Source organism: Odontesthes bonariensis, chromosome 3 (genome assembly GCF_027942865.1).
Source record: "Odontesthes bonariensis isolate fOdoBon6 chromosome 3, fOdoBon6.hap1, whole genome shotgun sequence".
Classification (NCBI taxonomy): domain Eukaryota; kingdom Metazoa; phylum Chordata; class Actinopteri; order Atheriniformes; family Atherinopsidae; genus Odontesthes; species Odontesthes bonariensis.
Window position 1 is genome coordinate 37,123,203 of NC_134508.1, and position 26,116 is coordinate 37,149,318.

The following is a 26,116-nucleotide window of genomic DNA, read 5'->3' on the forward strand; positions in this document are numbered from 1 at the left end:
CCTATTCTCTGAAATCACTAGCTGCATCACAATTTCTTCACCTGTAAGTTTGCAGAGGGTCAAATCATTACGGTGACAGATTTTTCACCTCTTTAAAATAAAAAATAAAAACTTAGAGGCATAATGTTCATTGAAGTTTGATCAAGGACAGTATTTCTGAGATAGTTTTTTCCAATTATATAACATTGGTCAGTGTGTCCACATTCTCATTTGACTTCTCTAATTCAGGCTGACTTTTTCAATAACAGTCCTAAGTTAACTCAATCTAGCAACAGACAGCTCGATGAATTGCCCTGTCAGTCATTTGGAGTTGTGCATTTGCCGCTAAACTCGCAATCTGCTCAGCTGTAACACAATTAAGCAGCGTCAAATAAAAATCAGTGTCGTTCTGTGTACATTTGCAAGGGAGATGTAATGGGGCTCAGTTGGTTTCCAAGTGCAACACGGAGGCAGCAGGAGATTTAGATAAAACAAGAAAACAAATAAGAAAAAAGGTGTGTGTGGGTGTGCGTGGGTGTGTTGGGAGGAAAAATAAAGCACAGATGAGCACAATGTGGGAGACAAATAAGAACAACATGCAAGACAGACGGCATCCTACTCACCAAGAGTGACCTCTGTCTGCATGGGCATTGACAGCGCTGGGTGCTTGACTTCACAGCTGAATAGGGCGTCATTATCCAGCTGCGGGTTGAGGGTCCAGGTGAGTCTGGCCTGCACCACAACAGAGCCGTCACTCTGGGGGATGTGCGTGTGGCTGAAGTAGTACAGAGGGTCAGTACTGTGCACCCAGCGGGGGAACTCGCGGCTCACCACTGTCTCTGGGATGACCTCCGTTGCAGGGCTTGGCTCGTAGGCCTGCTGGCCCTGAGTGTGGACACGCTTAGGGCTCTCTGTGTACAGGCGAGCCGACCGCCCTTCCGGATCGAGAAGGGAGAGGGACCGCTGCAGTTTAGTTTCATCAAGGTCCCTGCTTATAAGTGGCCTGGCTCCTTTTACCCCGGCTGAGCCTCCTCCTTGCTCGTTAGCAGAGGGTTGAGTGTAGGAAATTACCTCTATTAGCTCGCCATCACGCTTAAAGTACACCTTAGTAGTATTGAAAAGGAGAAGATGGAGGAGACAAAAAAGGAATACAAATGTTAGTAATTTAGTTCTTTATAAGAACAAAATAAACAACTTAAAAATTAACTTTAGTAAATTGTAATTTTGACAAGCTAAAGCAACACTGGATATATTTATTGTACCTTCAAACTAGGGGTGTGCAAAATAATCGTCATGACGATGCATCGCGATTCTAATTTTCGCGATCTACTGCATCGATTCTTGACGCCAAGTATCGATTTTTTATTTTATTTATTTATTTTTATTTATTTATTTTTTTGGCTTTTTATGCCTTTAATGATAGGACCACACTTGAGCGCCCATGGGCTGAGTTAGCGCAGTTCACGACTTAGGTTTCCAGCCCTGCACCACATAAGAAGGTCTGTCTACGGGTCAACCGTCTATAGGTCTACGAGACATAATTGTGTCAAGGCACAGATCTGAAGGAGGATATAGCCGCCCAGCTAAACTGAGTACTGAGTACCTTAGAGGGAAAAGGCTTTGATCAGACAGGAAACCAACAAGCCAATGGTGGAAAAAGATAAACTAGTAGTGCAGTACTCCACCAACCAGGTAGAGTCAGAGTGGTCAGGCATTCATCACTATGCTTATTGTAAGTCTGAATGATTCAGACCATGAGGTGATATTTTCTAATTTGATTAAACATACCTTCATTAAAAGTATTTTGAACTCTTGCCACATTCCCAACAGCATTTATGCAGGAGACCAGGCACTGATACCCTGACATCCCTTCATTGGTACCATTTCATCGTTAAACATGGAGGTGGAAGTATTATTTAGCTTTGTTTCATGTTTTTCCATGAAATGGGCTGGGAAGGTAAAGACTAACAAAAAAAATGCAAAGAGCAGTTCTGTGAAAAATCTACATTTTAACAAAACAACTACTCTAAGCAAACCACAAAGAAAACATGTGCGGCTTCGGAAAAACTCACAATGAATGGAATGAGCGAGCTAGAGTCTAAACTCATCTCTGGAAAGATATTAAAAAGCAAACATAAGAAATTCCAAGATGCAATTGAAAGTTACTACTAAGAGGAATGGGTAAAACATGGAGGAGTGGCAAGTTTATCCACTATCGAGATGACTTGTGGCTGCCAAAAGGTGCTATAACTAAGCTCTAAGTGAAGGGTTCGAATACTTATGTAAATGCAATATTTCAGGCCTTCGTAAAAATTCCAACAATGGCAATGTTTAAACTGACAATATTCTGATAGATCTTATTCTACATAAGACAATACTTATAGTGTTTACAGAAGGTTCATAAAGGATATTCGGTCTTGTTAATTGGGAATAGCTTTCTTGTGCTGAAAGTTACAGTACTTCACCCCCCCACAAACAAAAACTAACAAAAAAAACCCCCTAAAAATGCTGAATGCTCTGCCAGGAACTGGTTTTAACAGTAGAAACAGTAATATTGGTGATTTCCATCAGTATTTCATGAGTTTAACATGTCTAGCTGCCTAATCTCCTGCCAGGGAACTATTGCTCCCATTTTGGGACATAGCCTGTATTTATTAACATTGGAATAAGGTTGTATAGTCATTGCCTGTGGTAACGCTATTTCGGAAACAATGTGCCTTTTTGTGTTGTTGAAGGCAGGACAAGTCATCCAGAGCTCTTTTGGGACAGTTGGTCATCCGAATTCAATTTTCTGAAGTTTAAAGAATTGTTAGAAGCATTGCATTTCACTGTAAAGTATATAGGATTTTTGAGAGGAGATTGTTCAAACATAGCTCTAAAATGCCATCTCATGGTCTGATGTCCCCAGGCTAGATTTGCAATAAATACCCTGAACCAAAGAAGAGCTTAAAAATACATGGCTCTCTCCATGTTTTTTCCACAACACTTGATGACAAGCTCATACAAATAAACTGTAAAGACAGACTTTGCAAATTCTTCAGAATTCAGAACAGAAGGACACTGACATTGACACAGACATGCTCCAAATGAACATGTTTACTTTTAAATAGACATACCCTGCGGAGTCTCATTTGCTTTAACCTTTATTTTAGCAACTTCAAATGGGGGCTGCCTCTGTTTGCCCTTTTGTTGCTGAGGTTATGTTTTCCAGGACTCACAACATGAGAGGCTCAGTTGTGCTACTGGGTTGGATCTTAGTATTTATAGCAAACTAAAAACTCTAACAGTCTGTCAGAGCAGGCAGGGACATTCAAATAAGGGTATGTATCCTTGCTCAAAGCCATTCAGCAAAGCTGGTTATCAGAGCCACCAATAATAATATCTCCAACCATCTCTTCTTCTAACCAACGTGTTGGTCTAACCTATTGTGTTTCATTTGGTCTGCAGCCCCATCTACCTGCATAATGCTTAAAGCACAGGGTGACGTTTAAACAGCATTTCCATTTAAACTTCAGCAGCGTTTTTCTAAGTTTGCTATTTTAGATTCCGACTGTATGAATTGATATACAGCAGTCCTTTATCTTTAACTCTCGGATCTACAGTTTCTGTTTTTTTTTGTTATGCACTTACACAGTACACATACAAGATCTTTTTAAGAATTTCCCAGCAGGTGTTTCACGACACCTGCAGCACTTACACGTTTGACAATAATTGCCACTATGAGTGTCAGCTTTTGTTTTTTTTTTCTTATGCTTTGACTTGTCTGGAAATCCACCTTGTGACTCGATGAACTAAAGCCAAATCCTTGCATCTTACTCTTACTTTTTTTTATATGTTGCATTCATTTCTACTTACTTAAAGTCCACTTGGTAGTAAACTGTTCCTAATATATCAAATCTATTTATAGGCCCAGAGTGTAATGCTAATTTATTTTATGATTTAAGTATTAACAACCAGCACCCATCTTCATTTTTTTTTTCCAAATATTCATCATCTCCATCTGTGTTTATCTCATGTGCTTAACCACAACTTAAAAGTCCAATAGCACAAAGGGACGAATAAACATGAACCTTTTCCGCAGTGACCTCACTGCATCTGCTAGCAATTCTGACTCTTCACTGTGCACTGAACCACCTCATTAATTATCACAGCAGGTGGAGGGAGAGCAGTGTGGATTAGATGGTTCCAAGCACCTGTTCTGTAGCTTTTGTTGGACAAAAATGGTGTGGATACACATTACACCTGTGTTTGGATATATACTGGTATGATGTAAAAATACCTCAATTAGCCTTGAGGTCCAGTTTCATAGACATTGACAAGCTAATTAATAGGCATAATACATATATACACACACATATACACATATGTAGATTGATTAAGACACAGTACACGCAAACATAATTCAACAGAGGATGTGTTACCTCCAGCAAAATATCAAGCATCGGTTTAGTCAACCAGTGGTGTAGTCTACGTTGAACGCAGGTATACGGCGTATACCCACCTCTTTTTTGGGGGGATTTCCGTATACCCACCTAAAATGCTCAGTATACCCACCTAAAATTCGTTTTTCAATATTTAGAATAGTACAGCCACGTTTCATCAACTACCACTTTTCATGGAAGCCTTGTTATAATTTAACAATACAACGACAACACTTCAGAATTGCATTCATTCGGAAATTGCGGCAGTCAGTCAATCTCCAACCAATCAGACGCGTTTTTTATGTCTCGCTGTCAGCCAAAACAAAAATCTATCATGGGGTGCGTACGTAGGTGCTTAGTGGCTAAGGAAAGGACTTTGTAAAGTCGAGGCTTCTACGAAAAGTCATTGTACATCTGGAATGGGCTGATACGATATGTTCTCCATGTTCTCACCATTCTGATCAGATTATGGAATTATCATCTCATCCTCTCAACCCGAGAGTTTGCATTTCCAGGGCACACTTTTCCATGGCTGTTGACAGGTATGGTAGTGATTTATTAACACGTTGTCTAACTTTCGTGAACATATTATAGTGACTTCACGGAGGCTCTGAGACCGGCGGTTGCCGAACGGCTCTTTATTAAGTTATTACAAGCAGTACAATCGCAGAACACGGGTGACTCTCAGTCCTGCTCCGCAACCAGCCCCAGGAGAACACCAGACCTGCACACAGACTGGCCCACGCCCACTCCTCTCCCCCAATCACCAGCCCACACCTGAGTGACATGACCTGCGGTCCAGTGATTGACAGGGAGAGGAGGAAACAAGCCAGTCCGTGTGCTTTTACCCTTATTCTGGGTCGTTACAATATATTATTATTATGATGATGATCATTATTATTTGAAAAGCCTCAATGCGTGATGAAAACATGCCAGTGAATTTCGCTAGGTAGCCGACCGCGAGCTGCCAGGTTAAACAAAGCAGCAGCGTTCCAGGTTTTTAGTTGGGGACGACGAGGATCATGGCCAGGCGCAAGGGACAGCAAGACCTTAGGAACTTTTTTAATAAGGTTGCCCGACCTGACGTTTCCGAAAGTAAGTTGAGTCAAAAACATAATTCACGCTTTTTATGAGACTAGTATTGCTACCAAGTTACCCTTCTAGGTTGTTTAATTTGTGGACATAACACGGCAATAACACAGGCTAGTCATGCTGTAGTCTAGCTTTCGTTCTTCTCTCAATACTAGCAAGCTAGCTACTCTGATCCACGTTTGCTTACTTAGTTTAAAATTCTAGACGTTTGTTTATCTGGGATTCTTCTTTGGGAATAACTCCTAATCGCCATACCTGTCTGTATATGGTCTACATGATGATATGTACAGTGGCTGTCTGGATTAAGTAATTTATCTATCATAAACTAAACTTTATTTACTAGCCAGAACCATGCTATCTCCATGGTATGCATGGATGGGGAGATGTATCTGTACTTAAACAATGGTAATTACATTATCTACTACACTGTTACTGCGATATAATGTCAGATGCAAAAACCTTTAGTGCATGTGATGAGTTTACAAAACAGGCTATATTTCTAAAGGCCTACATTTAAAAATCAGTTAATTTCATTTTGTTTGGGCTTGACTTGCTGTAGGCCTACTTGATAGTAACATTTTCGATTGTCATAGATGAAAATGCTAAAAAATTAAACTTTACATTGGCCTATTTTTTGTCATAGCTTTTAGAGGGCTTTTCATCTGAACTGTGTTATGTCATAGTATTGTAGTACTATGGTACTTATTACTTTTCAATGACTATTACAGCGCGCCACTGGAGGTATGGCGTGCATTAAGGGGCTACTATTGGTTCCGAGGGGTCCCGAGTCCCAACCCCTAGTTTGGTACCACGGGCCAATGACTGGCCAACTATACAGTATAGCCACCTCAAAAAGGTAGACTACACCACTGTAGTCAACCATAATGATTCTTCTACCATGACATATCTACATTTGCCACCTGTCTGCTTGGAGTTTAAGAAAAAAGGATTGAATGAATGCTTCAGATACATGAATGAAATAAATGACAGACATGTCGCTGCAGGGAGTGAGAAGTGTTATTTCTGTGTCATAATCCTGCTCCTCTCAGTTCTACCATCACCAGAAGATCACAGCTACGATGTGGAAATGAAAATACAGTATTGTAGATATAAATCTAAAGTATACATATGTAGAAAGTGGATCGAGAATTTAAATTAAATCTAAATTCCATCTAAAGAATTTCAAACATGATGCCATGATCATGACTTCAGACTAGCTTTGCTCCTGGTCTCGATGCACCATAATTATCAGTATTTCACACATTCATGCATCAAAACTGCTGAAATATTCAAAGGAATTATGTTAAGTGGAAACCATATTAACACAGTGTTTTGGCTTTCAATAAAGCCAATGTAAGAACTTTTACTGCACCATTATTTGTGTCAAGTTTAAAAAAGGCAATTTAAGTTAAGACCCCAGTTAATTAATATGAGTTAGAATTTAAAGCAATCGGAGTGGAATTTAGCTCGGCAAGGCCAAAATCTGATTGACTTCAAAACATTTAAAGGAATAAAAAGGCTACAGAAACCTCTTTAAAATGGCCTTGTATAGTAAAAGTTAGCTACTAAGACACTGTATGTTGAAACTAAATAAATGATTTAATACATACATATATACATACACATAATGTATATATCTGAGGGTGTGTGTGTGTGTTTAAAAGTAACTGAGCAGCAGTTTCAGTCTGCTCAATCTGTCCTTTTAGATGACTAGAAATACTGCTGCTGATGAAAATTAAAAATACATTATTCAAAGTAAATTATGAAATGGTAAATTCTTTGATTGTCAATCATAGAACAAAGAGGTTAGTATCTAATCTAAACACACTAGCTTGTTTGGTCAAACACGTGGCTGTCCAGGGACTTGAAAAGTAATGCTCATTTCCATGTAAGAAAAATTTTGATTGTTTTTGGCATTGCAGTTGTATTGTCTTCATACTGTGTTACTGCACGGAATAAAGCGATTATCAATCACAGCTCTGTTATAAATCCCCAAATACTTCATAGTCCAATATGCGCAGACAATGAAAGCGTACACAAACCTCTTCATTCTGAAATGAATTAGCACCGGCAGAGCGAGAGAGAAAAAGATGTATTTCTAAGCAGGAGCCCATACACAATGCCAAGACAGTGCGCTGGGATAGTTTGAAAAGGGTTTTGCATTTCTCTGTGAATAGATGATGATGAAAACACCTGCACTTTGCACACTGCCAAGCTGCTACCACCTCACAAACATTTAAAATCCCAAACCTTTTTAAAATGTAACAATCATACATTGGTTCATATTCACCTTTATGTTGCTGCAATTAATCGCGGTGGTGTCAAAAGGACAAGGCGGTAATTTTCATAGTGACAGGATCATTCAATGAGAGAGCAGAGGCAAAAGAAAAGAGGATAGACAGAAGAGCGAGGCAGTAAGAGAGATCATGGCCATGAGTTAATCAGTTTCCCCGCTTATTATTAACTGTCATTATCTTTCCTCTTTTCAATCAGTACTTGCTTGTGCTCTGAGGACGTTCTAATAGTGGCACTGGGAAGCTATTATTGATATGTCACCAGCTTGCTCAGTGACATCAGATGCTGACAGATCTTGAAACATAATGGCAGATACTTTCCACAAACGCAGCCCTTCATTTTAAGCCCTTTCAAAGCTTTACTTCAGGAAGTTGGCTTTGTGGGAGTCTCCTAAAAGTGGAGAGAAGCCACAGCATAAGAAAGAAAAAATTACATTGAAAACATTCGATTTATATGAAGAAGTAAACTGCGGCATGAATATGCGTACTCTAAGGTGCTGTTCACAACATTACCCAAATGTAACATCACATCAAGGCTGCACAGTGCGGGGAACGGGTGCCTCCAGAAGGTTATAAATGACTCCAAAACTAAAAGTAAACCAGTTGTCAGCAGCATGAAGTAGGACTGAGTAGATAAAAGATAATCAAACAAGAAGCAGAAGCAAAACTGTTTTAAATACTGCTCAGGGTGGTTAGGTAATTGGAAACAGGTGAGTTCATTTGGAACAAATAGGAGGTGATTGACAAGACGAGAGAAAAACTGAAGACATCTAACTGATTGATTTGTTAAACAAAAGAGCAACAGTTATGATGGTAAAAAAAAAAAGGTGGCTCTGTCATTAATGACACAAAATAAATAACAATACTTTTTTAGGCTTTTTATGACTATAGTAGAAATACATTCCTTGTATCATATTTCTACACAGGATAAAAAAAAATAATATATGTTTAAATAAAAAAACCATAATAGCAACATTTTCAGGCTCAAAGAATTTAAAATCATATCATCAAAAATCCCTGAGTTTAGTAACCTTGTTTACTTTACACTGAAAAAAAACCCATCCATCCATCCATTCTCTGCATCTAACGTGCACTTTTTTGGACGGTTGGAGGAGATCGGAGTACCCAGAGAGAACTCACGCATGCACGGGGAGAATATGCAAACTCAGAACAGAAATGCCACCACAAAACCCTGCAGCCCATGACAGTATTGTGCAGAGATGAAGTAAGACTAAGAAATATCAGAGAAAGGCCACGCGGAACATTTGCTACTAGATGCAGCCTCGATCACTTGGTCCACTTTCTTTGCAAGTTGTGATTGAGACATGCTTGCAATGATACAGCTCATTTTTCAACAAGCCCTCAGGCAGCTTCATGAACAGAGACTAAATGAGTTTCATCAAAAAGCAAAGGGAGCCGTTTGAAGTTGAAGTTACATAACAGGGCCAAAGCAGCAACACTCAAGCAAATACTTACAAACCTAATAATGAGCTTTTATATGCAGCATGACTGAAGACAATAGCATAAATAGAACAAATAGAGACAGTTTAAATGTAATATTTATGCTTATGTCTTATCTGTAATACTATACAAGCAATATATAAAATATGAATGATGCCACAATTATTACCTTTTGCATTGTCAGCGTTCTTGTTGCAATCTGGCATAAACTAGCAGCTACTGTATGTTTAGTTTTGATTGCTTCAAGACATCTTCTACTTTGTGTGCCATTTACTGATGCAACCTTATGCTGCAAGTAAACATTTTTGTTTTGTTTAAGGACCATGGTTAAGACTTCAAATGACCTTGAGGCGACTCTCCTTTGAAAACCTTTTCTCGATACCTGTCCGCAGTTGTTTACAAGGTCACTTGGACGAGCCACAATCAGAACCAGTGTAAATTCACAAGATTAAATGATTTCTTTCACATGTTCTGGATTGGCAGACTTGACTTTACATCTCGTATTACTCCGGTGTATACACTGCATCTGTTTGACCGTTTGATTTACAGCTAATGATTGAAAGTGAAGTAAGATTTCGTTAAGACATTCTTTGCTAGATGTAGCAGTAAATTCTCTCCAGGGGCTTAGTGGGACACACAGTGACACACATATTTCATCTTATCCAAACTAATTCCATGCTCAGAGAGAACTAGGAATCTTTAAGAGCCCTCACACTCATGGTTTTTGATGCAGGTGTTTTCCCTTGTACTGGATAATTAAACATATTCTCAAGGCAGAGGGGGGGAGCAAAAACTGCTTGATTAACACCAGACTATCTTGTTAGGTTTGTTTTATCCATTTGTTTTCAATTCAAATTTTACCGTCATATTATGAAATAATGATAATTGAGTTTAGTTACTACTGTAATCCTCCAGCAGATTGCTGATTTACCCAGCTGAACGACTGAATGACTCAGAACCTGACCTGTGTGGGTGGGAAATTTTAGAAATATTCTGGGTTCTGTAGTTTCTCTATGATCGCTGCTTAGCCGTAGTAATTATTTTTTTCCTTGAAATAGTTATGAATAATCTTAGAGGCAGCCTGATATCTGTGACAAAAGTTCACAAGATCAGTTCCTTTATGTTCAATACAATGACAACCTACATCACTATATATTTATAATTAAATCCATTCTAAAGCCTTCAATAAGACATCTAACATTTGTCCTTTTGTCATCTTTGGTTTTGGATAAAAGGGAGGAGCTAGAGAAGAGTTTGCTTAAAAAAATGCTGATTTGAAATGATAGTAAATCATAGAAAATAATTATTCATATTTTCATGTGAAAAGTTTAACAAAACACGTAATAGGAGTCATAGGAGGGTGTGAAAATGAGCCAGCTACTAGTGGCTGTCAGTGGTATGGCATGTTAAGGAACTACCACATTGGCTTCACATTTCAAACTAGGTGGCTACACCCATCATTGATACAAATCAATAAACCTAACATACTTTCAAATGGGATTCATGGTTTAGTCAGCACTACAAGATGAATAATTTCCACTTTAACTGCTGGCTTAATATCTGTAAACTTTTGATCTGTAAGCTGCTATTGCAGTAAAACCTTTTATGCATTCAACAACGTTATAGAAAATATCTGACTGTATCGTACATTGACGATGTTTTTTCTGCAATCTGCTATTAAAATGGTGGATTCACCAAGAAAACCCATGATATTTTTAATTTTAGTCACAATTTGCTTGCTGTGTGACTGACAAAGCAAATTATAAGCAAAGTGACTCATCCACAGAAACTTGCTTGCTGACCAGCGGGACCCAGCCATATCTCTTTTTCTAGATTATGCCTCAGAAAAAAGATCTGAGCTTTAATGGCTTAAGGCTCCATGTGAAATCACAACAGGGGAGAACCTCACTTATCATACCATCAAGCAGGAAGTACGGAAATCCTATTCACCTTGTTTTCACCTCTCACTGAGCTCATAATTGCAGCAGATATGTGTGCTCAGGGTCTGCTGTCCATTACAATACACCCATGGATGATGATTAATGGCCCATTGTGAACTAACAGTGAGTGGACCCTCTCAAGCAGCATCCATAAGCTCATATATGCCACCAAACATCTGAGCCTATTTACAAGACCTTGTCTTGATCTTCAAAAGTAAGACAAAAGGTTGAGGAAAAAACAAAGTGTGCACTTATATGCCACTGACTACATGCATGTGTACATTGGAGTGTCTCCAAATGTGCATGGGAGAGGATGTTCATGTCGTTTTAATTAGATTAATTACACTAATGTGTCTGTTTCCTAAATCTGATTGACCTTTTTTTTTCATGACAACCATACATGGAAGACTTATTCAGTAATCAGTCACAGGCCAGTCTGTTATCTGTAATCACCTGTAATGACATCAGAATGTATTCATCGAGTACTGTTGGATACTTGAGACAAGCTGTGAGATCAAAATGCAAATCTAATTTGAAGACTGTTTTTAGAAGAAGATTAAACACTTATACACCAGACGGGCACTGAAAATCTAAATAAAAGTTTTAGAAAACTGTTTGCAACATGAAACATTTCCTTTTTCTTCTGTACACAACAGCTGTAAGAGTAGGTTCCCAGGAGCAACATGTCACATCTCGAACTCACCGATGGAGCTGGTTTCCCTCCCTTTGCAGTGCAGACCAGAGTGAAATTCTGGGCTTGGTATCGACTGAAGGGGGCTGGAGTGTTCTCTGCCACCACTGATATGTTGTTTGGAGGGGCTGTGAAGGACGAGAGGGAAGCTTTATGAACAGCTTAATACATTGGATAGACACAAAATGCAACCTAAGACATCCCTTAGCAGTTGGAAAACATCAGTTTTTACTCTCTCAGAGCATCTAAGCACTTATTTTATAATGGAACATCAACTTAAGGTTATACATGTAGGTGGAGACTGTGCATGCGATACTGACAGCAGAGTAAGAGTAAAAAAGATGGAGCGGAGGAAGACTAAAACAATTCTGTGTTATGGACCTGCTTTATCTGCCTTCTGCATCACTTTTCAAAAGAAAGCAAAAACCTGCTGAGAGAATCTCCTTCTAAAATGGTAAGCGAATGACTGGAACAATGTGTTCAGAACTCCCCAGGGCTCATGTGAGTTGGATGGGGCTGATAAGTTATAAGATTGCATACATATCATATCATAAACCCACTATCTGAATCTCTCCAGGGATCCCAGCAAGTATGTCACGGTAGTGAAAAGGGAAAACACGTGAGCAAGACTTCACAGCATCACAGAGCAGCACTGGGAGGAGAAGGATGTAATGAATGGAAATCTTCAACATCCGCCAGAAAATCCGAAGTTCAGCATGCTGTGCTTTGGTCCTTGTATGCTAGCTTTGGTATAGATGTGAATACTTCGTATTGTAGCAGTTTAAAGGAAATATCACTAAGCAAGTTTCACCCGATGACACTGCAGTCAATGATGGGCAGCTGCACAAGGACCTTTTTGAATTTTGATGAGGACTGCTGAGTGTCAAAGGCACTTTTCAAAACATTAGCTGAAGATGCCGAGTTTTTTTGTTCTGAATTTCTACAAGACTTTTCTTCATGAGGCTTTCATCTTCTACCCTGCATAGGCATTTAACAGTTGCCTAGCATATTATTTCCCCCCCGGATTTGACAGCGGGAGGTTTTATGAATACTTCGCAAGGCAAAAGCTCTCATCAGAATAAGAATTTGAGCAATCTTTTCAGGAAGTCATGAGGTGAGAGAAAAATCTCTTCTGAAGTTCCAAATTTTGAATTGAGGAGGCACATAAGGCAACAAAAAAGGGTCACACTGGGAGCAGAGCCTTTTTTACGTGGCAGTTTTATGAGCAAATCTATCAAATGCTTTTAAACAGACATGCCTGAGCAATTAATTGATTGAAGGTAGGTAGGGGTTTGTGTGGGGATTTAGCTGCTGGCCTAAGTGCCTCACTGTTTCCACACCTCTTAATTGCTTATTGATGGAATTCATATGGTTGTAAATTAACCTTAGAACACTTCATTAGTTTACTGACAAGCCTGTCTCAACCTGGTATAAGATTAGCTGTCAGAGGTGTCTGCTTCTGACCAATCATGTGAAAGCATTCAATGCGGTTGCACTGCATGTGAAGTGCATCTGGTATGGTGAAGCCACACCAATAAACTGAACATAAAATATGACAATAAAAAGATACAATTAACTTTATAGATTTGATATAAATGACTTTACTCCATAAAAAGACAGTTGTTTTCTATTTTATGGAGTCCTGCAGATTGAGACTTCACACTTTTTCTATTTATTCATTTTTTTGTTGGCAAAGGGCTTTCAGCGATGCCAGAGTATGAAGGTGGAAATTCTGATTAATTTTCACAATATCAACAGCCAGGCATGTAAAAGATCAAGAGAGTTTGCAGGTTTCTATAGAGGTTTAACACATTAAAAAAAAAAGATTTAGTAATGTCTAATCTGCAGAGTAGCAGATTAAATTGCTTGTTTCCACTTGACTGATAAAGACTGATAATCTCTTGACAAGAGATTTTCCAGGCAGTAGTAGTGAGATGGTTTAATAAGTTAGAATAAAATCACCTAGTACATGTGAGATGAATAATTAAGCACTCTGGTTAAGTTAGATAACGACGTGCACATTGGTCACATTGCTTTGTTGTTTTCTCCCCTGTGGGTGGCAGGTCACCTAATAGGAGTGTAAGCTTGAGACAGCAATGAGCCTTCGTGAAATATTTGACACGATTAATACGAAGACCTACTGTGCTCAGCAAGTATTTGCAAACACAACAGGATTAAGATGGTTTTCTGCGATGATGAAGTCCAAACCTTTCATACTTCATTAAATTGCAGATCCCACTTCCCTGCTTATTAAAAGGTTCAGCTAAATCTTTTCTTCATTTGTAATTGAGTTCTTGCTTTTTACTGAGATGTGCATATCAAAAATAACAGATAAATAATTAAACTTTTTCTTGACTCGGGTAGAATCTTACACAATGACTGATGCCAGGATAGGCCTCACAAAGCAAAACAAACAGGAAAAAAGAAAAAAGGATAATCGTCTTTGATATACTTCTGAACATCCAATCCAATCCAATCCAATTTTATTTATAAAGCACTTTACAACAACCTCAGTTGACCAAAGTGCTGTAAGGACCCAAGAGTTTCAAATGAAAAGTGTTTCAGCACAAACTCCCCCTTTCCATGAATTTAAAAAAAACACTTCACAAAGATTGAGGGCATAATCATTCTGTTTTGCACACCTGGAAGTCTAACTTTTGGATCAAGACTTTTTTAAATTAAACCATCATATTTCAAAGCAATTTCTAAAACTATCACTATATGAAATAGATTAATTGGTATACTTGGACACTATTTCTTTGCATGTGCACAGGATGAATATATCTATTTAATTTTATTTTGCCTCTATGGACAACAACTATTCCTGTGGGAAATTTTAGCTTTTGAGATGCAAAAAAAAGATTTTCTGGAGGTAGAAGTGCAGGGGAATGATTGCATTGCATCCAATATTGTTGGATTCTTGAGTGATTCACAACATCCATTCGGCTCCAAGCTTTCATTAGTGGCTGAAACACAAGGTTTGGACCAATCAGCATCGCATACTGATAGATACGGTCAAGTTTTAGATATGACAATCAGCGATGGCAGCTTTGACAAAATGATTGGCCCATCAACTTTTCTGATTGGTTGACATTCTCCAGTGATTTTGATAAACCAATGCTTCATCCCACTACCTGCTATGTTTTTTTCAAAGTGTCCATGCTTTCTAAATGGTTTACACACAGGACTTCTCAGATGGTTTTGTGGAACTAAAATGTCAGATTTGGGAACTGAAACCCAGAACTGGTGTCTAGGAGACCCAAGCTGATCCCTAGTTTTAAAATTGTATTTCTTTTTACACTTAATTTCTTTTCACTTGCTGTTTACCTTTGCTTTTACTTGCTAATTGGTTAGGCTTAACCATTTAAAATGAATATAAATAAACCATAAATCTAAAATATTCGCTGACATCATTCATCACACATTTGAAATCTTTATTTCTTAACTTACTGGGGTGAGGAGTTCAGCCCCATCTGCAAAAAGACACAAAGCACTGTGCTGGCATAAAAAAAAACCTCTCACTGATACATGTTACTTTAAAGACACACTGATTGAAACTAAAAAAAGTACACAGTTTGTTTCCATCAGTGCGATCATATTGATTTTTTTCTCATGCCTATTTCACAATTTTCCATGAGAATCAACTGGAAGTATAAGATATATAATGCTTGTTGTGCAGTGTCCAGTTTTTAAAATGTTGAAATAATATGAATGACACTTTCTCCTTGAGGGAGTGTATTTTCTCCAGTGTATGGGCTCGAAAGTCTTTCTAAGGTTATTTGAAGCAGAAACTTTCTGAAACCTACAGTTTTCACCTGACAAAAGAAAAAACACACATTAAGTATCTTTGCTTAGTCTACAAAAAATGCTGCATAAATTATTGACAACGCTCCACAATATAAATACATTTACCAAAGCTATGAAATGTGATGTCTACAGTACCACAGAGTATAAATTCTTTTTCAAAAAACACAATTGCACACCGTAGCATTCATGGTACTGAAAGCAGTATTACTGTATATTCCTTTTGTCCTTGGTAGCACCACTAAGCTAGTCACACCAATAATGATCTCTCCTTCCATCTCTCGTTTACTACCTCCTCTTTGTTCCATATCCTCAAGCACCATTACTCTGCTATGGCAAAGAAGCAAAGAAACTGTAAATGGATTGGTGAGTGAGTAAAACAGGAGCATGTTTAATGCTTTCCCTGGCCTAATGATTTAAGGGATTTAGAGCTCTAGGGACAAGTGGACTTACAAAAAAAACACTCCCAACATCTTTTTGTACTCAGCAATCTGCCTCGAGTCAACATCTCTGCAGGTTTGTTTATAGTTGAGAAAGGTGGTATGTGTTTGGAGTACTGATAACAGGATAGGTGCAAGGGTCATCTATGGCACCGTCAGTTTTACACTGACAATAATTAAGTGATAAATATTTGATTAAACATGTATTGTGAGCCCAAATATTCTAAAGAAATGAATGTGAATTTTGAATAGTTTTATAAAGCACAAAAACAGAGCAAGCAATTTTGCTTCACTGTGTATGATAATCAACTGAGGATGAGTTCTGAACAATTAGCTGCTACTACATGGTTTTTGGACAATGCAAGCATACTGCAGTTTCAGCTATAGCTTTAAAATGCTTAAAAAATCTGTTGTCTCTGCAAGTGGAAGATATGAACATAATACCTACTCAGCTGTAGAACATTCAATTTAAATAAATCTAAAGACAGAATTATAATTAGTTCAATCTAAAAAACATATCTTTAAACTTTATATAGTTCAAATATTTCTATCAAGCTCAGATAGCTCAACATAACTTTAACATGTTCTTTGCATATGAGCTTTGATGCATGAATCTGTGAATGTATATCGTTCAGGTCCAAAAGAGCATTGGTTTGAAAAGCACCATTGCAGGAAACTACTTTCAGTAAAGTTCTCAAACATGAATTACAATCAGCATTTATATAAATCTTTATAAAGGATCTTGTCTGAGAGTATTAAGAGTCGAGCTGAGAAATAATAGCAGATGCTAAAAGAGACACAAGTGGGCCCCAAAGAACATCTAGAAAGTACTTCTACCCTCTTAAAACCACAGTGACATTATCACACTGGGTACTCAGATCTGTAAAGAAATCCAAAGATAAAAAAAGGAAGGAGATGAGAAAGAAACTGTCATGCTCACAGATTATAGACATTTTCTGGACTCGATTCATTTCCTGTTTTATTTTGATAACCTCTGTGTCATCCTTATTTCACTTCCTGTTAAGGTTCCCACCAGTCTCAGCCACACCTGGTGGCCATCACTAATCATTGACTCAGTACTATTTATACTCCGAGCATTGCAGACCTACCTTGCCAGATTGTCTAGGTTCCAAGCTCTCTAGCGGTCTCAAAGTGTATGTATACTCGTGTTTGACCTTTTTCCTGTGTTTTTTTTTACCCTGCTCTTGTCTTGCCCAGTTTGATACCTTTGCCAGTGGTTTTTTGACTTGGACTGTTTTTTGACTCTGCCTTTGCCCACCCCTGCCTGTACTTTTGCCCCGCGGATTGCCTCCCTGTGTATGACCGTTACTCGTCCTGTATTAAATTATGTTTAAAGGTTGATTGTGATTTTCTACTTCCACTCAAGAGCTCCAAAATCCCATATTACTCTTGTATTGGAAGACCTTGCATTTGTGGTTTAGTGCAGCCATTTTGATTTTACCACTAAGAAGGTTGCTTCCACTGAACCCATAACGTTTGTATTGGCTCAGAAACTTTCATTCAGTAACTTTACCTCTGTTTCTGATGTCAAAATCTGATCAAAGTGATCATGCTGCCATTGCCATTTAACTTGTGGCCCATACCACATTTTTATGCGCAAATGATCATTTAAGAGAGAGCATGTATCCATTAGTAGCTAAAGATGAGGATATAAATCAGTCTTGGAACATTCTAATTTATTCTACATTTGTAAAAGAGAACAATACTTAAAAGCTTGGTTTTAGCATATTTAAAAAAAATGTGAAAACACGTTTTATATTGCCAGCTCCTAACAGTGCACAGTCATACAGTACAGCATGGCACCCTGCTGCTATATTATTGCTCTAAGATTGCTCCGAGCAGAGATACGTATGCAAATTCATACTTGTGTAGACATGCTCACATACACATGAAAGGGAAACGCCACTTTTCAAATGCATGTGTATGTGACTGCAAGGGGAAGAGGCACATGCAATTTAAACTCAGTAAAATTGAGTGAAACTTAAAACACTGAAAATTGCTCATATTCCTTATTTTGAGAAGTCACACAGTTGGATTGGCTATGATTGTGGCAGTCGGGGAGATAAAGGGCAGCCTGAAAAATAATCACACTTTACTACTCTCAAGAGGAGGAAAAAGAAAGGACAAGCTAAAAAACTGAAATGCCTGGCAAGATTTCCCTATACCTGAGTTTGCTTCTTTTAAACCTCCGTTCTCCAGCATGAGCAGCAAGGGAAGGTAAGAGAGACACTACGGCGCTATTTAATTACATTCTCCTTTGTGCTTTTAAGCATTTGCATTTATACCCCACCCCTGTTAATTTGCATGGGTTATTACTGGCTGTCAGCTCACATCGGATCCTCCCGCTCAGCCAACCTGCTGGCATTGTAGCTGGCTGCAAAGAGAGGGAGGCTCTGGTGGCTGTCAGGAAGAGGAAGGATGACAGACAGAGACAAAAGCTTGTGTCACATTGAACAAGTTCCCCAGTTTCGAAACCCATTAATCATACTGATGTTCAAAAAGCAGCAATATGCTTGGAGTGGTCTGTGTGTTTTGGAGAAGGCAAAATCTAATTCAGCGTTTTTCTCTGCAGAAATATGGTTTAATTAATGCAATTAGTGATGGCAGGTGTCTTTTAGGTAGCATTCTCTCAAGTGGACATGCAGTTTTGGTATGTCTTTGAGATATGTGCAACATGTATACAGTAACAATCAGAGCCATCTATGTAAAAAAAAAAAAAAAAAAAAGAATAAAAAAACATCTCAAGGGTTCACAGAGTTGCTACTGAAAATGTGTGGAAAATCATGTACAAAATATATCCACCACAAAGAAAAAAAATGACTTGGGAGCACGGGTACAGTGATAGTTTTTCCCTCTTGCTTTGTTCCCATATGATAGAAAATATGATATGTCATTGCTGTATATGGCTCTCCTCGTCTCTTCCCAGGCTGGCATTCTCTGAGGGCAAACCAGGCTTGGACTTACAGCTTTGTGCTTATAATGAGGACAAGGGGGACAGGAGAGAGGATTTTTCCAGCATAGTTTGAAGACTTGGTTGAGACGGCAAAAGGGAAAGCTTTTTTTTTTTTGTCTCCCACAAAGTAGACAGTGGCAGATGGGACTTACACTGTTCCCAACCCAGCATCAATTATGCAGTGACTGGCATCCTCATCCCTAAAGTCCATCTTTTTGTTTTTAGCTTAAGGGCAGAGGTTTACGTTGGCAATCTGTTTCAATTTGGTCTCTTTACCAGTGGCCCTCTCCAGCCTCACCCATGGCAGCCTGGTAATTCACAAGGCACTGACATGGATTCACCTTTAAGATCTCCAGTGCCAGACAGATTTCTTGACAAGTGTGTCAGTGAGGTATAGTTGGGATATACTCTATATATTCTAAATGTCACCTAATTTATGGCCCAAGGGGTAAAAAATAAAACTGTGAAACTATATGACGACAAAATAGAGATTTTAAGGTTGAGAAATATCCATCACTCAGTTCTAATCCCCAAACCACAGGAACAATCCCCAAAGAACTCTTTCAGAAAATCTACATCAAATGCCCAAGGCTGAATGGCCACAAGCTCCACAAATATCGAAATACACACAACATTCAGGGACAGGGAGGACAATTCATATTTCAAGTTGACATATAAGCGTTGTTGATGGGGCAGTTATGACCAAGATAAATGGGTGGCCGTGGATAACAGTTTCTTTTTGTGAAATGGGAAAAAAAAAACACAACAGAATGGCTTTCATTACCTTGACATGCTAAAACTTTGGAAACTGGATGAAAACTTTCATTGGAAAAGCACTAAGTAATTCTCAGTAATTAGATAGTGTAATGGACATGCCATATATATTTAACCCAAACAAATACGATAATGTTTAATGCCACTCTTGTTTTTCAGAAAGTCAGAAATAACTCAATAGAAAACCAGAGACAAACTGCCAATACAGAAATGTTCATTATTGATTCTGGTAAAATGAACTAAGGTGCCGAAACAGTATTTTGCGTACATATACAATGTTAGAAATGTAACAATAACGGAAAATATGATTAACAGAAATTACTATATTGCCAGATAACCAGTAGTATATAATGCAAGGTAAATGTTGTTATTGATCACCAGCTCTGACAAGCACCAATACACATGAAACTTTATTTCAATTGACAAGCGAAAAAAGAGGGTATTGACTTCTACCCCTGTGTATACATGATAGAGCATCCTATTATACAGTAAATATCCCATTTTCAGTTTGATTAACACCTTTGAGACCTGTTATTTTCATTCATGCCAGTTAGTTTGAACCCAAGATGCCTTGCTTGGTCACTCTTACATTATGTAATAAAGTGGATATATTCTCTGTGCTGACAACAAGTAAAGACAGAGTAAAGTTGGCTTCATTTACAAGTAAATGGTACGGAACCTATGCCAGTAATTAGTCAAAAGTATGTACCCTTCTGGAATTATTAAGATGAAGAAGAAAACCATATTACCATGCAGTTTGTAGCCTAACCGTGCCAGTTCATTGCTCAGGGGCAGGGGCAGAAAGAAAAGTTTAAAATGTCTACCTTCACACATTGGATGGATTAAAAGGTTCATCAAGCGTGAATAATGTCCTTTGTGTTGCATTTGACTGATGTATTCTTCCTGGTAAGTAATTCACTCTGAGAACAATGGAAACATATTGTATAACCCTGGGCATTCTAGAACAATGTCCATTAAGATTTGCAGCATAGTAAAGCTATTAATAAAGCTGACTTTTCTTGCATTGTGGTAACAAATGCTAAATTGAGGGCATAATGTAGAACTCTCAATACATGTTGCTCCCTGCAGTAGAAAGAATTTTGGAAGCTTTGTGATGATTCAGATTGCAGCCAAATTACAGGGTAAATTCTTGATTATAATCAAGACAATCAAGACATTGCAACACTTTGAGAGTGTGGCCAGTTCCACTCAACAATAATTAGCAATTAATAACTTATGTTTACTAAAAAAAAATCCTTATGAATAGGATTGGAGACTACCCAAGCAGGTAGAAGCTAGCAACCTGATATGTGTATCAGATATGCATCTGTATTGACAATGTTTGCCATAAAAACCTGAAAGCAAAGTTAGAACAGTTCTCACTTTTTTCTTTGCATTTCTGCTGACATAACAGCAAGTTGCTCTCAAACCATTTTATCAGAAAGTACATAATCACAAAGAAATAAAAAATTAAGATACATTTATTCAGTGTTAAGGCAATTTAGAAATATTTACAGCTGGGTATAGAATGAAAAGATGGAATGGGGCTGTTTTATGGCCACTGAAAGAGGCCTACCGTGTACTTTATGTACCCGTTTTCTTTTTTGCAGTATTGTAGAACATTTATCAATATTTACAGTGTCAAACTATAAAAAAAAGTGGCATTCAGTCTTTCTCACAAAAATCTAATATCTAAAAGCCATATTTGACATCATTTCTCAAAGGACTGAGCAGATCCTGTTGATCCAAGCACTTTCTTCTGCTTTGACTTCTTTTACGATGGTTTTGCTTATCTTTTCTCTTGGTTTGTTTGTCTGCTTCGGAGACAATTACATAAAGTGCTATGATGATTCAAATCAGAGACACAAGATAAATATACACTATTTGAAATGTGTTATGCTCCAGAAGAGATTTTAAAAACAGTCCAAGATATAACCATTTTTCCTTCATAGCTAAAAGTTATTTTTTTTAAGTAAGAACAAGAACTATATGCATATTTTTTCACGTCTAAAATCTATCACAAAGAGAATCAAATATATAATCAAAAGAAGACCAAGTTGGCATGATCTGAATTATTGAATGCTCAACTTCCTGAGATCTAGTATTTTTTACATGTGATGCAAGTGTAAATTCATTATTATAAGCAATAAAATGACATGTGATTTCCTCATGGTAGCATATTTCATAACTAGAGTCAAAATATTCATGAATTCAATGGTTTTGATTTTGGCTGTGGAAAATACTTTAACTATGGGAGCACTGGAAATAACTTTCATTTTCAAAATAAATCATACTCTTATGATGAGGCAGCCCTTTTAAAACTAGATGTGATGACTAATATCCTGGTGATACTGACCTCCTCCTAAGCCATAAAGAAACCTTGTTTACAACTTCCTACTTCAAGTCTTTTGATCTTTAATTCAGTGTGTACTTTAACACTTCTATATGCTCATTCAATGGCCAGTGCCGGTTATTTACACCATATCTTTCAACATCTTTCATGATACTGATGAATTCCCTACCCTTATTTCTCATATTTTGTACTTTGACAATTGAATCTTTGATTATGGCAGTTCAGTGAATCTGTCATAATGACAGCTGTCAAAAAACTGCAGCCAAAAATTCCATTTTCTACTTGAGTTACTTTGCACTCAGCGAACGGCAAACATTCTCTATTAAATCTAAAGTATTTGCTTAAAGACAAAAGGATTTTTGTCCGTTCTTCTCATTCTATTTTATGTAACCTTTATTTACCCAGGCAACTCATTAAGAACAAAGTCCTCTTTACAAGCAAGGCCTGGCCTGGTTTCAAGGGTACCTTTAACTGCAAAACAAGTTTGAAAAAACAGTTGACAGTTAGTTGACTTGCACTACAGTACTGAAAGATGAGATGGTATAATAATGGTATAACGATGATAAAATAAGATTTTTTAAGAGTCAGTGTATGTCTTTTGTATGTCAGCATTGTCTCTGCATTAGCACAATTCTAAAAAATATTCTATTCAGCCATATATTATTTCAATTCAAAGCACCAAAGTAAGATACACTACGAAGCCATGGTCTGCTGTTTGTTGTGACCTTTGTTAAAGCAACTGTGCCATGCTGTACTGTACCTGCCACATCAGATTCATTAAATGATGATCCAGTTCTTGATATGCCTATGGGCAAGTATGAGAGGGCATGACGACAGATAAAGACTAGGGCTGACCCCATGGCTGGTGCATGCTGCATTCGAGGGATGAATTTGTAATTTCATGCCTTAATATTTTGTGCAGATGCAGATAGCCACTTCATCATTGCACCCTGCTGCCTGAGGTCTTGATTACAGTTTTCTTCAAATGCCACACCAGTTACCCATACAGCATGCCATAATTAGGATGACCAGATTGCTCTAAATGAAGGGAAAATAAGTGCTGTGGGTCTCATCCAAACAATCGTGCTATTCAGTGATCTCAGGATCTGAAATTGTTCCTTATTTTATGGAATAAACAGCATTCATATGGTTTTGATTAAGGAGATTTTGGAGACTGTGATTCATTTTAACTTACCACTTGATCTCAAAGACTGAGTAAAATTATAGCTTAGACATCTATCCAAATGAAAAACCTTGGATCACCTCAGATGTACGGACTCTCATGAAGAAACAGAACTCAGCCCTAAATTCAGGGGACAAAGCTCAATACAGTGAGGCAAGGGCAGAGCTGTGTAGAGCTATCAAGGCTGCAAAAGAGGCTCACAAAAGGAACCTCACCAAAACAAACCCGTGGCTGGTGTGGCACGGACTACAGAGCATCCCCAACTACAGAGGGTCCATAGCCTTCACCACATCTGCTGATAGCTCGCTGGCAGAAGAATTAAATAACTGCTTCTCTTGCTTTGGAGCAAACAGCCTGACACAACTGAGCTGTCTCCTCAGTCCACCAGCCACACCTCTCTCATCCTCCAGGAACACCAGGTGAGGCAGGTGCTGAAACCTGTGAACAACAGGAAAGCTGCGGCCCGGACGGAGCACTTGGTAAAGTACTTTGAGCCTGTGCTGACAGCGAGTAGGAGTCTTGATCAGGATGTTCAACCTCTCACTGTCACAAGCCACCGTCCCCCTATGCCTGAAGACAACAGCCATCATTCCTGAGCCAAAGTCATCCGCCCCAAATTGTCTTAACAACCACAGACCCATTTGACTAATGTCTGTAGTCATGAAATGCTTCAAGAGGCTCATCCTGCAGCACATAAAGGTCGGCCTCCCACAGAACCTGGACTCTCATCAGTTTGCCTACAGGGCAAAGACACGACTACCAGCCAGGAAACTACATCAGAATGCTTTTCATAGATTACAGTTCAGCGTTCAACGCCATCATTCCTGGAATCCCTGCCGACATGCTGCTTAGCATCAGTCTACCCCCCTCCAGCAGTGCTTGGATCAGGGATTTTCTGTCCAACCGCACACAGGTGGTTAAAATGGGCACCGCCTGCTCCTCCACCCTGACCCTCAGCACGGGCTCCCCCTAAGGCGGTGTACTGAGCCCTCTCCTGTACACCCTGTGGACTTATGACTGTACACCAGGGGTGAAAGTAGTTTTCATTTCTTACCGGTGCTACAATGTCCGGTGTGTCACTCACTGTATTATTTTTTAACTCCGTTTTACCCGGGGGGGGGGGGGGGGGGGGGGGGTTGTTCAGAGGCGATTCACACCAATTTCATGACTTTTTAATATTCTTAACTACTTCACATTCTTGTGGTCCTACCTAAGTGTTCTATGTGAAAAAATGACATTACAAAATATTTCAGTTTGTAAATATTTTACTGTGAGTACTTTATTTTCAGTGCATTTGGAACTAGACTGAAAAATGCAAAATGATGGAAAAAAACAAAAAATATATTTTAAAAAATCAAAGTAGGCCTAATTGTCTTCTTCAGGGTGCTGGTGAGCCATGCCACATGAAAACACGTGATGATGTAAATATTACAGGGAGTGAATGAATACTTTTTAGGGTGTCAGGAAAACGCGTGCTTACTTTACAAAGCATACTCACATTTAAATCACAAGCTTATGGCCCTGTCACACTGTTGCGTATGGCACTAGCGTATGAAAATTATCACTCATACGCTGGTATACGCTGACATACGCTAGGGGAACGTTAGGCATAGGTTGTATACGTTTCAAGCACGCTGGCATACGTTGGCATACGCTGAGGCAGAAATAAATTTTTGAACATGCTCAAAACATTTGTGTGTATGGTTAATACGCTAAGCATACGCTTGGCATACGCTGAATACGCTAGAGGTACGATATAGGTACGTTACTGATAGGTCGAGAACGCTGGACATAAGTTGCCATACATTGGCATGAAGGTGTACCGTACAGCTAGCATATTTATAGCCTCCGCCCGTCTGCCGCCTCCATCTCTGCCAGACGGGCGGAGATGGAGGCGGCAACTGACATATCTAAGGCAACCGACGATTCACGGGAGCGGTCAGGAGGAGGAGTTGGGGATCTTGATCGCTCAGAAGCATGTAACTCATCAGCCGCAGGTGCATCAGGCATTTCAGCAGGTTTGGGTGAGAATGATTCTTGTGTTTTTGCCTTTTCCTCGACCTCGGCCTCGGCCCGGGGCCGGGCAAACGACGATTGCTTCTTGGGAGGCATGATCGAGATGAATGTCTAGAGAGATGTTGATAGTGTGTCGTCTACAGCAATAATGAAGCAATGTGGAAAGGCTGCTGATATAGGCGCGTTGAAACGTACGCTGGGCATGCGCAGTTCATATGCTACTCATACGCTAGTCATACGCAGAGTACGCTGGTTATACGTTGTTCATACGCTGACATACGCTGGCCATACGCTGACATACGCTGTCAATACGCTGACCATAAGCTACTCATACGCTACTCATAGGTTCAATACGGTAAGTATACGCACAATTCTTTATTTTCAAGGACTTTTCGTGCGTATGAAAATTATATTATTAATTTTCATACGCAACTCATACGCTTCTCTCATACGCAACAGTGTGACAGGGCCATTACGGTCCTGTAGCCGACTAAAGCGGACATAGGCCTACGCTCTATGCTCAGCTGTGCCCCCGTTACAAACAGCGTGAACAGCCTATTTGAAGAAGAGTAATTTATTATTTGTCCGAGTAGAAGACATGTCTCAGTATGCCACCCAATCACAAAAACATACAGTTTTTGAAAAGCCGATTTAACATTTCGCTGACACAGTTTTAAAGACGAGAGTCGAGACG

The 26,116-nt window shown here is 38.8% G+C and overlaps 1 protein-coding gene across 3 annotated transcripts in view; it reads right to left on the bottom strand.

Moving 5' to 3' along the window:
• The window catches only part of igsf21a (immunoglobin superfamily, member 21a), a 183,298-nt gene that overhangs the window by 32,019 nt on the left and 125,163 nt on the right, over positions 1 to 26,116 (bottom strand). For all 3 annotated transcript variants that reach the window (XM_075461708.1, XM_075461709.1, XM_075461707.1), the window contains 2 exons: positions 11,891 to 12,006; positions 603 to 1,083 (listed from right to left, as the gene is read on the bottom strand). In XM_075461708.1, coding sequence (XP_075317823.1) covers positions 603 to 1,083; positions 11,891 to 12,006 — 597 coding nt within the window. The remainder of the gene's footprint in view (positions 1 to 602; positions 1,084 to 11,890; positions 12,007 to 26,116) is intronic.